General features: G+C 47.0%; 1 protein-coding gene across 3 annotated transcripts in view; it reads left to right on the plus strand.

Annotated features, from left to right (window-relative positions):
- The window catches only part of NUP188 (nucleoporin 188), a 642,545-nt gene that overhangs the window by 429,999 nt on the left and 196,796 nt on the right, over positions 1 to 15,750 (plus strand). For all 3 annotated transcript variants that reach the window (XM_069237029.1, XM_069237030.1, XM_069237031.1), the window contains exon 21: positions 13,378 to 13,498. In XM_069237029.1, the coding sequence (XP_069093130.1) occupies positions 13,378 to 13,498 (121 nt within the window). The remainder of the gene's footprint in view (positions 1 to 13,377; positions 13,499 to 15,750) is intronic.

Below are 15,750 nucleotides of genomic sequence, written 5' to 3' on the forward strand. Positions count from 1 at the left end.
CTTCTACCAAAGGTGGATTCACCGTTTCATATCAGTCAGTGGAATTGCCAGTCTTCTTTCCACAGCCAGATTCAGTTGCTGAAAGAGCCCTACACGCCCTTGATGTTAAGAGATCTCATGTACTATATAAACAGAACAATCACTATCACCAAGAGGAGGAATCACTTGATCTTGTGACTCAAAAACCTTCTTCGAAGAAAAACAACTTGTAACACTCCGAGCCCACTACTAGATGACGGGCTTATGCAAAGCATGTGAATCTACAGCACTACATGCCACTAACAGATGCCTACTGAGTAAGTAGCATTTTCCATATGTTTAGGCACCAGATTTAATACGATCAGGTAAGTACGTTTCGCAAGAAAAATACTTTTAAGTGTTCAAAAGTCGACCGTGCAGGAGGAAAAACAAGTGCTGCATTCAGGTATAGTACAGCGACTTACGGGATCAATCTCCTGGACTTAAGGTGAGTATTGGGCAAAGGTCAAAGCCACACCAACAGGTCACACCGAGCAGCACTGGGGCAGAGGTGTAGTGTGACATTGGGTGACCATTGTTACTCAGTGGGGGTCGGTCTGGTTGGAAAGAGGCTGTAGGGTTGGACTGGGAGTCCAGTCGAAGTGGTCCAACAAGTAGGTTCCAATCTTGAAATGTTCGGGGACACCTTAGGTTCTCTTCTCCACGGACCAGGAGTGATGGGTGCAAAGGTGTCAGGTTTTCTGATAGACTTCCAACGTCGACAGCAAGTGCAGTGGCACTTTCTGGTGTCTGGTTTTCTGGGGTCCGAAGTCTTCCCAGTTGTCTTGGGGTGCCTGCAAGATGCAGGGAAGCTGCTTCACAGGAGTGTCTGGGTCTTTGTTGAAGGCAGGCAGTTCTCCCAGGCTTTGGAGGCACAACAGCTGCAGGGTGAGACAACTTTGGCTCAATTTGGTGTGAGCAGCAGACAGGCCGACAAGGCTGGGTCCAGGTCAGATGCTTCTTCCTTTGCTTTTGCAGCTCTTGAGTGTCCTTCTGCGTAGGTGAGCAGGAATCCTGGTGCCACGGGCTCCCCCAAATACTGCATTCAGGGGCGTTTTGGGAGTGTAGGTTAGTAGCCAGCGGACTACTTATCCCTCTATATGACCACTTCCTGTGGCAAGTGGGCATAACCCTGTCCCAGAGTTCCTAAAACACCAAGATGGCAGATTTCTTAAATGTTATGTTCACATCAGGCAGCGCACCTCAAGGGTGGGACTGATCTGAGTGGTGGCCACACCTCTGAATATTGAATTTCCCACCTGACCAGGTGCTAAATGGGCCCCGGTGCAGGGGGTCGGCATCCCTCCTTTGAGTGAAGCCAGATCTGCATACCAAGGGTGGTGGGCTTCTTTAAAGCCCACTGCCTTGGAATGCAGATTCGCAGGTCATCCTGTTTGATGGGGTCTGTAAACCGCTCTCCCAGAGCAGGCTTTGTTTCTGACCGCCCGAGTCAAAGGCTCTCACCCTTGGGTCCGAAGCATGTCTGGTGGTGGCAGGCTGGCTAAAACTGGTCAGTCCGCATGCCGGTAATTTGTAGGTTTTCAGGCGGTATCTCTAAGGTACCCTCTGGGTGCATGTATTAGTAAATCCCTTTCTGACATCAGCGAGGGTTTATTAATATGAGATGTTTGATACCAATCATCTCTATTTTCAGGGAAGCCATCATGTAACTGGGGAACTCGTAGTGACCAGTGTCCAGTACATGTACTTAAAATGGCTTCCCTGTTCACTCACTATATCTAAGAATCAACAAAGATATTGCAGGGGGCATATCTGCTCGTGCAGATATGTCCTCACATCTAATCTAACGCACCCTGCCTTAGGGCTGTGAGGCCTGCTGTGGGGGTGAGTTACATACATTGCACGCAGTGTTAGGGTACCTGGCACACAGGATGGGCGCCATGTTGTGCTTTCACTTTTAGCTGCACCACGACAGGTAGCCTGCAATGACAGTTTGCATGTGCTAGGTGGGGGATGTCCCTGAAGGTGGCACAATAAATGCTGCAGCCCTCGGGGACTCTCTTTGGTGCCCATGCCCTGGGGCACCAGGGGTACTATTTACTAGGAACTTACAGGATGGGCAAAGGTATTGCCAACTGGGGAACAATTGCACTGTTTTAGGGAAATAGATCTGGCACTGGGGACCTGGTTAGAAGGAACCTGAGCACTTTCAGTCAAAATTGCATCAAATACCCATCAAAAAGAGGGTGTGACCATGTCAAAAATGGGTACTTTTCCTACACCTCCCTCCTCCCTCCCCCCTCATCCAGCCCCACCTATATCAATAATGTTAAACATAAACCCATTGAAGTGATCCTTTCAGGAGTCATAATTCTACAGATGTATTTGAAATTCACAATTCATGTTCCTGTGCAGGAGGGGGTCTTCTCTTCTCGGTGCCCCTTTCTTGTGATGTCTGTTGTTGCATTGTTTATGCTGTTACTCCTCTCCGTTATTAACTCGTTGGTTACTCATGCGTTTCCCTTTGCTTTCTTTCTTTGCCTGTCTTGTTTTCGTTTCACAGCTCACCTCCATCCTACGGTCTGTAGTGCTGTCGTCTCTCCTCTTTGTATCAGTCCCAGTAGTTGTTGTCCTCTTCCACCATTCTGATTCCTTTAGGCCTTCCATCAGTTGTACAGGTCAGAGTCAAAGGATAGTCCCATCGATATAAATTTGTCCATTTCACATTTCCATTGTAACCACTGACTCCTCTCTCCTCGTAGCCAGCTGTGCCTGAGACAGAGCCTGATATATTTGCATTACACTGTTGTCACATTCCATGGGCTCCTTCCAGGTTGACACGACCAAGATGTTGAGTTCTGATGAGGCAGACCCTGGCCTTTATTGATGGGGCCTACTCTGTGCGCGCAGACAGTGGTAACCTCTGATTGCTTCAGCCACTAAAATATAGTTGAAGAGTTGTGTTTTGGATCCTGATATTGTCTTTTCGGGATCTCTCTTCAAGATCTTCACATTCCCTTTTGAGCTCATCTAATTCTTCTGAGGTCGTCCACATTAGTGCATGCACTTTGTGTAAGTTTTTCTGGCGTTGAGAAATGGCATCTTTTTTCACATGTACTCGTTTCACTTGTCATCTGTGTGCGTGACATCAACATTCTCTCATACGCCAATGACACAACTTATACTCTTCCTCCCGGACAAAGCCCTCAACACAAGAAACAAGTTCACAGTCTACTTAGCCAAAGTTGATAACTGAAAGGAAACCAGCCATCTCCAGCTCAACATAGACAAGACAGAAGTAGTAATCTTTGGTAAGAACACCTCAACATAGTACTCCAACTAGTGGCCGGCTGAACTCTGCCCGCGCCCATTACCCATGCCAGGAACCAAGGAATAATAATTACTGCACACTGGACATGAATGCACAAGTCAAGGCCATCACTGCATCCTGCTTCCACACCCGAAGATGCTGAGGAAGATCTTCAAATGTCTCCCAGGCAACACGAGAAAACTGTCACTCATGCCCTAGTCAGCGGCAAGTTGGACTACAGGAACACCCTGTCCACCGGGATCACAAAGCTAGTGACTAGAAGACTGCAAAACATCCAGAATTCAATAAGCAGACTCATCCTTAATGTCACACACAACTTGCATCACACCACACCTCAGTGAGCTTCACTGGCTCCTGATACGCTAACACTCATTTCAGACTCCCCACACACACACTCAGGACATTTCACAACTTGGGCCCCACTTACCTGAACAGTTGCATCTGCTTCCAGCAACCACCCAGTCACCCTTGCTTTGTAGAACTGCTACTCACACTCATCACACGCATGCACAGAACCAAATCAGGAGGGAGGGTGTTCACTTACTTCTCTCGTAGGGGATTTCCATGTATAGTCATAAGCATTGAATAGTTCCGCGCGCCTGCGGGGACCCCGGAGCACTGATGTGAAGTATATTCTTAAGTGCAAACACCAGCCGTTTAAAGAAAAGGTCTGTCAAAAAACACTTAAGAATAACATTGTGCAGCCTATGTGAACAGCTACACAGGCCAAATTGTTGAAAAGAAAATCAATAGTAGTGTAAATTCATGTTCAAACACCTATTTATTCTAGAAATGTAATAACAAATACATTCTCATACTTTATTTACACCTCTGATGAGAATAAAACAATGCAGGGCAGTGTAGCCCATAGGCTGCCATTATACAGAATGTAAATAGAGCTGTGCCTTTAAGAAAAGTAAAGTCTTCCTGTTTCCCATCATGCACAGCAAAAGGCAGTTGCCTCAGTTCTTTTTTCCGGCTCCTGCTGACAGGACCCTGAAGCATTGAGCTCTACCTCACAAAAGCTTTTGTGACAGAAATTCATTGAAATATCTTCTGAATTTCATTTTCACTCGACGTTTTTACCTTTGAGTGATCATTTTCTACTGATTTCTGTTAAATTCTGACAGAATTTTGAGGTTTTTCTAGTTAGAAATGCCTTCACTTTTTGATAAATGTCCTTCTTGTGGAAGAAAGAAGGCTAAAACAGATTCACATAGGGTCTGTATAATTTGTCTTCCATCCAGCCACAAACCGGAGTCGTGTGACATCTGTAAAACCTTCTCTAGAAGAACCCTTCGTGACAGAGAGAAGATCCGACTCCAGGCGAAAGAGGACAGGAGAAAAAGTGGCCATTCCACTACAGAGCGAGGAGAAGGTCAGACTTCTACCAGGGCTCAACCTGTTTCCTCCATGACTCCTCCCAGACCTGCTGAAAAACGACATAGATCTCCGACGACGTCGAGAGCGTCGACGTCGAAGCAGGGAACGGCGCCAACATGTTCGCCGTCGAGGAGTGCTTCGCCGGCGAGAAAACGACATCGTTCGCCGTCGACAGCTATTTCGCCGTCGAGGCGGCGAAGACACCCGACGTCGAGAGGATCTGGGTCGCTGTCGACACGGCGAACACAGTCCACGCCAAGGAGATCCGAGTCGGGCTCGCCGTCGACACGGCGAGGGAGATCGCCGTCGAGAGAGAGTGTTCACCGTCGGAGGCGTTTCACCGTCACTGCATCGACGTCGAGGTTCGTCGTCGAGAGGTTCTCAGCGACGAGTCGACGTCTAGAGGCACTCGGCGTCACCGCAGTTCGACGTCGAGGAGTGCTTCGACGTCGAGAAGACCATCTAAGAGGCCTAGAAGGGTTTATACAACCTCAGAATCCTCGGCCTCGCTTATCCTACTTCCAGCATCACCACAGCTCTCACAAAGGCAGTCGCCTTTACCACAGACGCCGGTAACACCTACGGCTCCTCTTCCGGCGCCTCCTCCAGAACCTGTTCCGAGGACTCCAACGCGATCTGCAGGGCGTTCTGGTTATTCCTCGAGGCGTACATCTACCTCAAGGCACCGTCGTCAATCACATCATGGACATTCTTCATCGTCCACACGAGACTACTCTCCAACCTTATCAGACTCACCATCCCCAAGAGTGTCTCCCATAGATGATGTCAACACATTTCAGGAGGTCTTAGTGAGAGGGGCAACCAAGCTGAATATCCCGCTAGCAGCTCCAGCCCAATCGACATCAGTAATCTTTGAGACCTTGCATCAAAGGACATCTTCACGACCTTTACTTCCACTGGTTCCGGGTCTTATTGAACCGGCAATGGACATTTTTCTCACGCCGGCTACAACAAAGTCTGCTCCTTCCAGACTCATTAAAAAGTACCGTCCACCAGAGCAAGATCCTCTATTCTTGAGGTCGGACCCAGTACCAGACTCGGTAGTTATAGTGGCAGCGAAGAAATCGCATTCGACGTCACCGTCTTCCTCTGCTCCCCCAGACAAAGAAAGCAGAAAGATCGATGCTGCAGGAAGAAAAGTATGCTCGACGGCATCTATCACCATGAAAGCAGCCAGTGCCACTGCTTTATTAGGGAGATATGATCGATCCCTCTGGGACTCTATACTACAGTTCTCAGAGCATCTCCCTAGGGACAAAAGGGAAGATTTCCTAGAGGTCGTGAGCGAGGGAGCAATGGTTTCTAACCAGATCATAAGTGCTGCGGCAGATGCTTCAACTCTATCCGCACATAACTATGCTCATGGTATAGCGCTCAGGAGACATGCATGGCTGCGGCTTACATCGCTTAAACCCGAAGCACAGCAGAGGATACAGAACCTGCCTTTCTCAGGCTCCACTTTATTCGGCTCTCATGCCGATGATGAGATGGCCAGAATGAAGTCGGAACTGGATACCTTAAAAGCGGTAGGCATAGAGCGACCTAAAGAACAGCGAAAGGGATTCCGCCCATATCAAAGAAGACTGTTCACCCACAGGTATCAGGCTCCACATTGGTCGTCTTCACGCCCTCAGCAACAGCAGCAGCAGCAGCATCAGAGGGGCTTCTCCAGAAAGTCGACAAGGGGTCGTTCAACACCTCAGACCCAGACACCTCGACAAACTCCCACGTCTAGGCCCTGAATCTTTGCTTCCCCCTCCTCCGTTACCCACTCCGGTAGGGGGAAGTATCTCAAATCATCTAGACGAGTGGCTACGCATCACAACAGACGCCTGGGTATTGAATATTGTGAGACATGGTTACGCTCTCAGATTCACCAGTTCTCCACCATCTGTTCCACCCAAAACAGCCAACCACCATCTCGAAGCTCTGCAGTTAGAGGTCAATATCCTATTGCAAAAAAGAGCCATAGAACCCGTTCCCATCAGCCAACATGGGAAGGGGATTTATTCGAGATATTTCCTTGTACAGAAAAAAGACAAACAAGAGTTTCGTCCCATCTTAGATCTGAGGACAGCAAACAAATGGATTCGCAAAGAAAAATTCAGGATGTTAGCCTTACACCAAATTTACCCACATTTACGTCAGGGCGACTGGCTATGTGCGATAGATCTTTGCGACGCTTACTTCCATATCCCAGTAGCCAAGAAACATCGAAAATTCCTAAGGTTCACTGTCGGGAAACGCCATTACCAATTTGCAGTTCTACCGTTCGGCCTAAAATCAGCGCCAAGGACTTTTTCCAAATGCATGGCGGTAGTAGCCGCCCACTTGAGGAAACAGCGAATATTCGTCTATCCCTATCTAGACGATTGGCTCATAAAGGCCTCCAGCTATCTCGAGGCACAGCAGCATTTCGAATGGACTCTACAACTGCTACAAAAACTTGGTCTTCAAGTCAATCCTCTGAAATCAACAGCAACACCTGTTCAGAGGTTGCATTACTTAGGGGCCATTGTAGATACCAAGCTAGGAAAGGTGTTTCCTTCGGAGGAACGACGGTTATCGATTCTCCAAAAGTGCAAACAACTGCAGGAAAGACCTCAAGCCACTGCAAGAATAATAGCTTCTCTACTGGGCTCGATGGCGTCTTGTATCCATCTGGTTCCCAATGCTCGTCTCCATATGAGACCATTGCAGGAAAATCTAGAGGATCAGTGGTGTCAACTGAGGGACGATTGGGAGAACAAAGTCCTGCTGTCTCCTCACACCCTACAATCCCTCAAGTGGTGGTGTTTGCCCAGCAATCTCTTGGTGGGGATTCCGTTCCAACAACGACCTCCATCTCAAACCATCGTAACAGATGCGTCACTGCTCGGATGGGGGGCGCACATGGAACATCTTCGAGTCCAAGGCGAGTGGTCACTGAAAGAGAGTCTCTATCACATCAACCTGCTGGAACTTCGCGCAGTCCACCTTGCGCTCAAAGCCTTCCTTCCCTCTCTGAGAACGGAAACTCTCCTTCTTCAGACAGACAACGTGGCCACTATGTACTACGTGAACAAACAAGGAGGCACCAGGTCCAGAATTTTATCCAGAGAGGCCCAGACAATCTGGCATTGGCTTCTAGCCAGGAACCTGTCGCTAGTGGCAACTCACCTGCCCGGCATCCAGAATGTTCAAGCGGATGCCCTCAGTCGGGTAATAAGCGAGAACCACGAATGGGTACTACACGACGACGTCGTTCATTCCATTTTCGCACTCTGGGGTACCCCTTCTACAGACCTATTCGCAACCCCAGAAAACAAAAAATGCCAAAACTTCGCCTCCAGATATTACCATCCAGGGACACTGGGGAATGCCCTATGGATAAGCTGGTCAGGGGCATTTCTTTACGCCTTTCCACCGCTTCCCCTGATTCCGGCAGTTCTCCAGAAGCTGTCCAATGCTCAGACCAAAATGATCCTAATTGCTCCGGAGTGGCCACGCCAGTGGTGGTTCCCAGACCTTCTTCACCGGTCACTCAAACCACACATCAGGCTACCATATCGCCCGGACCTTCTCACGAAGTTCAGAGGGCAGATATCTCATCCCAACCCCTCATCGTTGAGTTTGGCAGCATGGCTCCTGAGCTAGTGCAATATGGACATTTGAACTTACCTCAGGACTGTATGGAAATTCTGAGGGAAGCAAAACGCCCTTCCACACGATCAGCCTATGCAAGCAAGTGGAAGAGATTCTGCATTTGGTGTTTACACAACAACATTGACCCGGTTTCTTGTGGAGAACAATCTATCTTACCATACTTGTTAAGTTTGGCAAAATCGGGCTTACAACTGTCGTCAATAAAAGTTCACTTGGCGGCGATAACAGCATACAGAAAGAGTCCTTCACAAACTTCCTTTTTTCGGATTCCGATTATTAAGGATTTCCTAGAGGGTTTAAAAAAGGTTTTTCCTCCCATTAGAAAGCCTTCTCCTCCATGGGAACTGAACGTTGTCTTATCACGTCTGATGCTGCCGCCATTCGAGCCGATACACAAGGCATCGCTGCAGCATCTCACATGGAAAGCTGCTTTTCTGGTGGCAATCACTTCAGCGCGTAGGGTCAGCGAAATCCAGGCCCTTTGCGCTCAGGAACCCTACACGGTTTTTCATTCTGCAAAAGTGGTAATGAGAACTCATCCAAAATTTCTACCTAAGGTAGTCTCCGACTTCCATGTGAACCAAACAATTTCATTACCGACTTTCTTTCAGAATCCAGCTACTCCTGCTGAGAGAACTCTGCACTCTCTGGATGTAAAGAGAGTATTGAAATTTTACTTGGACAGGACAAAAAGCTTACGAAAATCACAACAGCTTTTTATTAACTATGGCCCAATCAGAACAGGTTTGGGCACATCTAAACAATCTTTATCCAGGTGGATTGTTTCATGTATAATGTTATGTTATCAGTTAGCAAACAAATCCCTTGGTGGTAGACCAAAAGCCCACTCGACCAGAGGGAAAGCAGCTACTGTAGCCTTGATGAGAAATGTCCCTTTGGCAGAAATATGCAAGGCTGCCACTTGGAGGTCGGTCCATACCTTTACTAAGCATTACTGCCTTGATACAGACGCTAGGGCAGATGCTCAGGTTGGACAGGCTTTGCTCAAGAATTTGTTTGCATGATTCATGTTTTTCTCAGTATTCTTATATCGACTCCACCGCGGCTATGGGGATGGGCTTGCTACTCTATTCAATGCTTATGACTATACATGGAAATCCCCTACGAGAGAAGGAATGGTTTCTTACCTGTAACTCCAGTTCTCTCGTAGGGGTATTTCCATGATAGTCATAAGCAACCCTCCCTCCTCCCCGGTGGAGTTGACATAGAACATGAATATTATGGAGGTGGGTACTCCAACAAATGTTTTGTTTTTTCTTCATGTCAGGTAATAGCCTCCAAAAAAGAACTGAGGCAACTGCCTTTTGCTGTGCATGATGGGAAACAGGAAGACTTTACTTTTCTTAAAGGCACAGCTCTATTTACATTCTGTATAATGGCAGCCTATGGGCTACACTGCCCTGCATTGTTTTATTCTCATCAGAGGTGTAAATAAAGTATGAGAATGTATTTGTTATTACATTTCTAGAATAAATAGGTGTTTGAACATGAATTTACACTACTATTGATTTTCTTTTCAACAATTTGGCCTGTGTAGCTGTTCACATAGGCTGCACAATGTTATTCTTAAGTGTTTTTTGACAGACCTTTTCTTTAAACGGCTGGTGTTTGCACTTAAGAATATACTTCACATCAGTGCTCCGGGGTCCCCGCAGGCGCGCGGAACTATTCAATGCTTATGACTATCATGGAAATACCCCTACGAGAGAACTGGAGTTACAGGTAAGAAACCATTCCATCCCTCCTAAAGTGAAAAAAACAGCCTTCAACTCCACACCAAAGCCTCCTCCTCTCTTCTTAAATTCTTCAAGAAGCTGACGACCTGGCTTTTCGGTTAACCAACATACCCTAGGCAGGGCTAGGCACACACACCTGCTCAGCTCCAGGATACCCTAACGGGGGATAGTGTGCCTTACAAATACACATAACATAACATGTTTCTCTTTCATCATGTCTGACGTTGCGCTGTGTAGCTACGTTTTTAAGTTGCAGCCTTCCAGACAGCGCAGCTAGCTGGTTTGCTAAAGACATCTTTGGGACATTCAAAAAGCTGACCTAGAATGCATTCTGCCCGTTGCTTGCCATTGGCTTTGTGGTTTGTAACTCACATTTTCTTGCTTTCCATTTGCTGGCTTTATTTGTTTTAGGTTATCCAGCTTGAGTTCCTACCTTGCCTTGCCCAAACCTCATTTCCAGTATCCTTCTGAGTGCTCCCTTTCTGTAAACAGGCCTGTAAATCTTGCTTTCATCCCATCACGTTTGCTGTGCATTCAAAAACACTCGTTCAGATGGCAGGCACTGCCTTTCAAGGGTGCTTGTTTGCTTTTCTTTCACAGACTTTAAAGCCATTTCTGAAGTTTGTTGGAAGCAAATGCTTTAATATGATCAAAACGAATCACCACACCAGGTGATGCAATTTCCACACGTTTTCGTCTGTGCACTGTATAGTTTTAATAGTAAAACTGTATGTCTGTGCAATTGAAAAGGTGTCTGTAATGACAGTGTGCTGGCACACCATGAATATTCGACATTTATGCCACTTCATTCAACTCTTCACCACTCCACTTTGCATTTCTACACTACATTACTGCACTCTTAGCCACTGCACTCTACACCACTCCAGTCCACACCATTCTACTCTGTACAACTCTCACTTTTTGTCACTGTACTCTACGCCACTCTGCAACACTGCACTCAATGCCAATGCACCTTACTCTCGAACACTCAAGTCTATGCCCCTGCACTCTACGCCAATCCACGGTACCCTACTCTAATCTACTCTGTACCACTGCATGCCACTGTATTCTACACCATTACACTCTATGCCACTCTGTGCAACTGGACTCCACACTGCACCACTCCATGCTATGCCACTTCACTCTAGTCTGAAACAATCTACTTTACGACACTCTACTCTGCCTCTCTACTCCACTCTGTGCCACTCCACTCTGCCACTGGACTCTACACCACTCTACACTTAACCAATGCACTCTAAACAACAACACTGTCACTGAACTCTATGCAGCTGCACCGTACTCTGCATCTCTGTACTTTACGCCACTGCCCTCTACACCACTCTACTCCATTTTATACCACTGCACTCTAGCACTCTACTCTACAACACTGCATCGTCTGCCACTCAACTCTAAGCTACTCCACTCTGCCACTGCACTCTACGCAGTATACTCTACTCCACACCACTCTATGCTACTCTGCTCCACTGTACATCTACGCCACTGCAGTGTCACTCTACGCAACTCCACAATATGCCACTCCAGTGTATGCCCCTCTACACTATGCCCTCCAGAGTATGTCAATCTACTCGACTCCACAATATGCCACTCCAGTGTATGCCCCTCTGCTCGACTCCACAACTGGCTACTCCAGTGTATGTCACTCTACATGACTCCATACTAATCCACTCCAGTGTGTGCCCCTCTTCGTGACTCTAACTGGCCACTCAGGTGTATGCCCCTCTACGTGACTCCACAATATGTCATTCCAGTTTATGCCCCTCTGCTCGACTCCACAACTGGCCACTCCAGTTTAGGCCCCTCCACATTATGCCACGTCAATGCACAACACACTGACAATCCACTATATAACACTACCTGACACTCCACTATACAATACTATCTGACGCACCGCTATACAGCACTCTCCATTCCACTCTGGCAGTCCACACCACCCTTCTCTACGCCACTAAGTTTTACCCATGGTGAACAACAGCGAAACTGGTGTACAACATGGCTAAATCATATTGGCAAAGCAAATAGCTCTTGCATAGGCAAGACCTAGCAGCTTGGCCATCTTGTTACCATTTCAAGTGCCCAGCTAGTGTTCTTGTGAGTGTTCCTTGCAGGTCTGCAAGGCATGCCAATAAGTCTTGTTTTGGGAGCCCTTGTGTTTCTCTCCCTTTAGCATCTGACATCGTGGTACCTAATACTGTAGTGGAAGTGTTGGCTGCACCTGCAATTTTTGGGTGTTCGTTTTTCAGAAGCCAGCAGGTTGTAAGGTGAATCTGTGCTTTTGTGGTAACATGACTTTTCATCAAACTATTAATTTGAGGATAATATATGGTTGTCGTCACTTCCAAGGTTTCTCATATTGAGGGGTAGCTCTTCTTGTATGGGGGTGTGCCGAAGCGTTGTGGGGATCTGTCTGTACGGAGTCTTGTCCTGCCCCCAGGGTCTCACCTAAGGTTTTATTGGACTCTGAGGGTCTGTCAGGGAGTAAGTAGTGCCCACTCAGATAGTGATTCTTTTTTGCAATGACACTTTCTGATGGTTACAATACACAGTTCCTCATCTCTCCCCCTGTTCTGTTGTGTGGCCCCTTTAATATTTAAAAAGATCCCAAGTTTGAAATCTGCTCACTGGTACTGACAATTGTGTCACATTTCGCTTCTGAGGGCATGAAAAAATACAAGGAAGGAAACGATGTGAGCTTGCAAGGGTGACAGATGTATGCTGTGGTGTTCCCTCATTGCCATGGTGGTGCAGAGCTGCACTGTGCCACCTTGCGGCACTCAGGATCATTGCTGAAAAGTTTCTGGGTCCAGCCTGACACCTTAGGGATGTTATAAAGGTGATGAACCTGCAAACAAATAGAGTATATACCAGAAAGTGTGTTTCTTGTTCTAAGTAACTTCTAACATTTAAATGTGTGGGTTTCTTGTGCATGTACATTTGTGGCAACATGTTGCCAAAAGTCTAATCTGCAATGAGCAAATATGGCTGACAGCCGCTGACATTCTTACAGAACCAACACACATTCTCTCCCTGTAAATTGAGGGTGATGAGTGGCTCCTAACTTGTTTATTCCTTTAACTCTCAGAATTCATAAGTTGGTCCATACCTGTAATTGCTAAATAGACAAAAAGTATCTACTATGTTGTGTTGACATAATGCATATAAAAACATATCTAATAGTGACTTGTGTGGACATTTGGCACCACAAATACAAATAATTTGTGCTTTGTTCTTTTGTGTTTATAGGGGCAGCTTGGTAACACGCAGAGCCAGGGGCTGGTACCCTGCATCCTCTTTGTCCTGAAGGAAATGCTACCCAACTACCACAAGTGGCGCTACAACGCCCATGGAGTGAGAGAACGCATTGGTGAGGACAGAACGTAGCCTAGATCGGTTTGCCTGGCTCCCTTTCGTGCCTCTACAAATGCCGAGCTCTTCCTGGAGCTGAGCATCTTCCTGTGTTGTTTCTACTGTTCTTTTACTCCTGCTCTCCGTTTTTATATCATTTGCTTCACTGTGTCTTGCACTGTGCAGGTCTCCTCTGGCTTCTTTTCTTGTTCTATAGCTGTGAGGAAATGGGGTGTATTTTATGGTGCGGTTTTGCAGTCTCACCGTGTAGTATACTCAACAACCCTTTTAGGACTAGTATGTTTGGTCTGTGTTGGAAAGTGCTTCTTTTAACATGGTCACCCCCCCACACACACACTTTGTGCTTGGTTGCTGGCGTAATTTGGGTTGAAAAGGCACTGGGTTCCTGCTAACCAGATCCCCAGTGCCAGATCTCTTTCCCCCAAAACAGCAGTCATTTTCCCCACTTGGTAAAAGTGTCGCCCCCACTGTAACTCTCTAGTAAGTGGTACCCCTGGCACCTAGGGCCTGGGGTACTAAAGAGGGTCCCTAAGGGCAGCAGCACGAATTGTGCAACTCTAAGGGACCCCTCACCAAGCACATGACCAGCTGCCATTATAGGCTGTGTGTCTTGGTGCAGACAAAAGTGAAAACACAACATGGCACACAGCCTGTGCGCCACGTCCCCTAAACACTGCACGCAATATAAATATGGCACCCCTCTAGCAGTCCTTACAACCCTAAGGCAGGGTGAATTATATTCACCCTATATATATGAATTATACTCAGACAAAGCAAGTGACCAGGGAACCCATTTTAAATGCATGTTCTGGACACTGGTCATTACGAGTTTCCCAGCTACATGATGTCTTCTTTGAATATAGGGATGTTTGGTATCAAACGTCTCAGATTAATAAATCCTCACTGATGCCTGTGAGGGATTTATAAATAATTTCACCCAAAGGGCACCTTAGAGGTGCACCCTGAAAACCAGCTACTAGTGTATTGACTGACTGGTCCTGACCAGTTCAGCCACCCTAGAGACATTTCTGGTCCCTAAGAAGGACGAGCTGAAGTGGACACTACTTTTTAAATTCCGCCATATTGTTTGGAAGGAATTATGGTAAGGTTTAGGCCCAGTGGAAGTTGTCATAAGAAGAGTGTAGTCACCCTAAATGTGGTCAATCCATTGGCTACCACCTGGCACTCCCTGTAACGCCCCTACATCTAGTATTTAGGTGGCAACCCTGAACCCCAGAATTCAGATCTCAACGACCTACGAAGCAAGGTGTAGGAAGTTGGCTCTGTATGTGCTATTTCAAAGTAAGGAATAGCATGCACAGAGTCCAAGGGTTCCCCTTAGAGGTAAAAATAGTGGTAAAAATAGATAATACTAATGCTCTATTTTGTGGTAGTGTGGTCGAGCAGTAGGCTTATCCAAGGAGTAGTGTTAAGCATTTGTTGTACATACACATAGACAATAAATGGGGTACACACACTCAGAGACAAATCCAGCCAATAGGTTTTGTTATAGAAAAATATCTTTTCTTAGTTTATTTTAAGAACCACAGGTTCAAATTTAACATGTAATATCTTGTTTGAAAGGTATTGCAGGTAAGTACATTAGGAACTTTGAATCATTTCAATTGCATGTATACTTTTCAAGTTATTCACAAATAGCTACTTTAAAAGTGGACACTTAGTGCAATTTTCACAGTTCCTGGGGGAGGTAAGTTTTTGTTAGTTTTACCAGGTAAGTAAGACACTTACAGGGTTCAGTTCTTGGTCCAAGGTAGCCCACCGTTGGGGGTTCAGAGCAACCCCAAAGTTACCACACCAGCAGCTCAGGGCCGGTCAGGTGCAGAGTTCAAAGTGGTGCCCAAAACGCATAGGCTAGACTGGAGAGAAGGGGGTGCCCCGGTTCCGGTCTGCTTGCAGGTAAGTACCCGCGTCTTCGGAGGGCAGACCAGGGGGGTTTTGTAGGGCACCGGGGGGGACACAAGCCCACACAGAAATTTCACCCTCAGCGGCGCGGGGGCGGCCGGGTGCAGTGTTAGAACAAGCGTTGGGTTCGCAATGTAAGTCAATGAGAGATCAAGGGATCTCTTCAGCGCTGCAGGCAGGCAAGGGGGGGCTTCCTCGGGGAAACCTCCACTTGGGCAAGGGAGAGGGACTCCTGGGGGTCCCTTCTGCAGTGAAAGTCCGGTCCTTCAGGTCCTGGGGGCTGCGGGTTCAGGGTCTTTTCCAGGCGTCGGGACTTAGGTTTCAGAG

Source organism: Pleurodeles waltl, chromosome 6, assembly GCF_031143425.1.
Source record: "Pleurodeles waltl isolate 20211129_DDA chromosome 6, aPleWal1.hap1.20221129, whole genome shotgun sequence".
NCBI lineage: Eukaryota > Metazoa > Chordata > Amphibia > Caudata > Salamandridae > Pleurodeles > Pleurodeles waltl.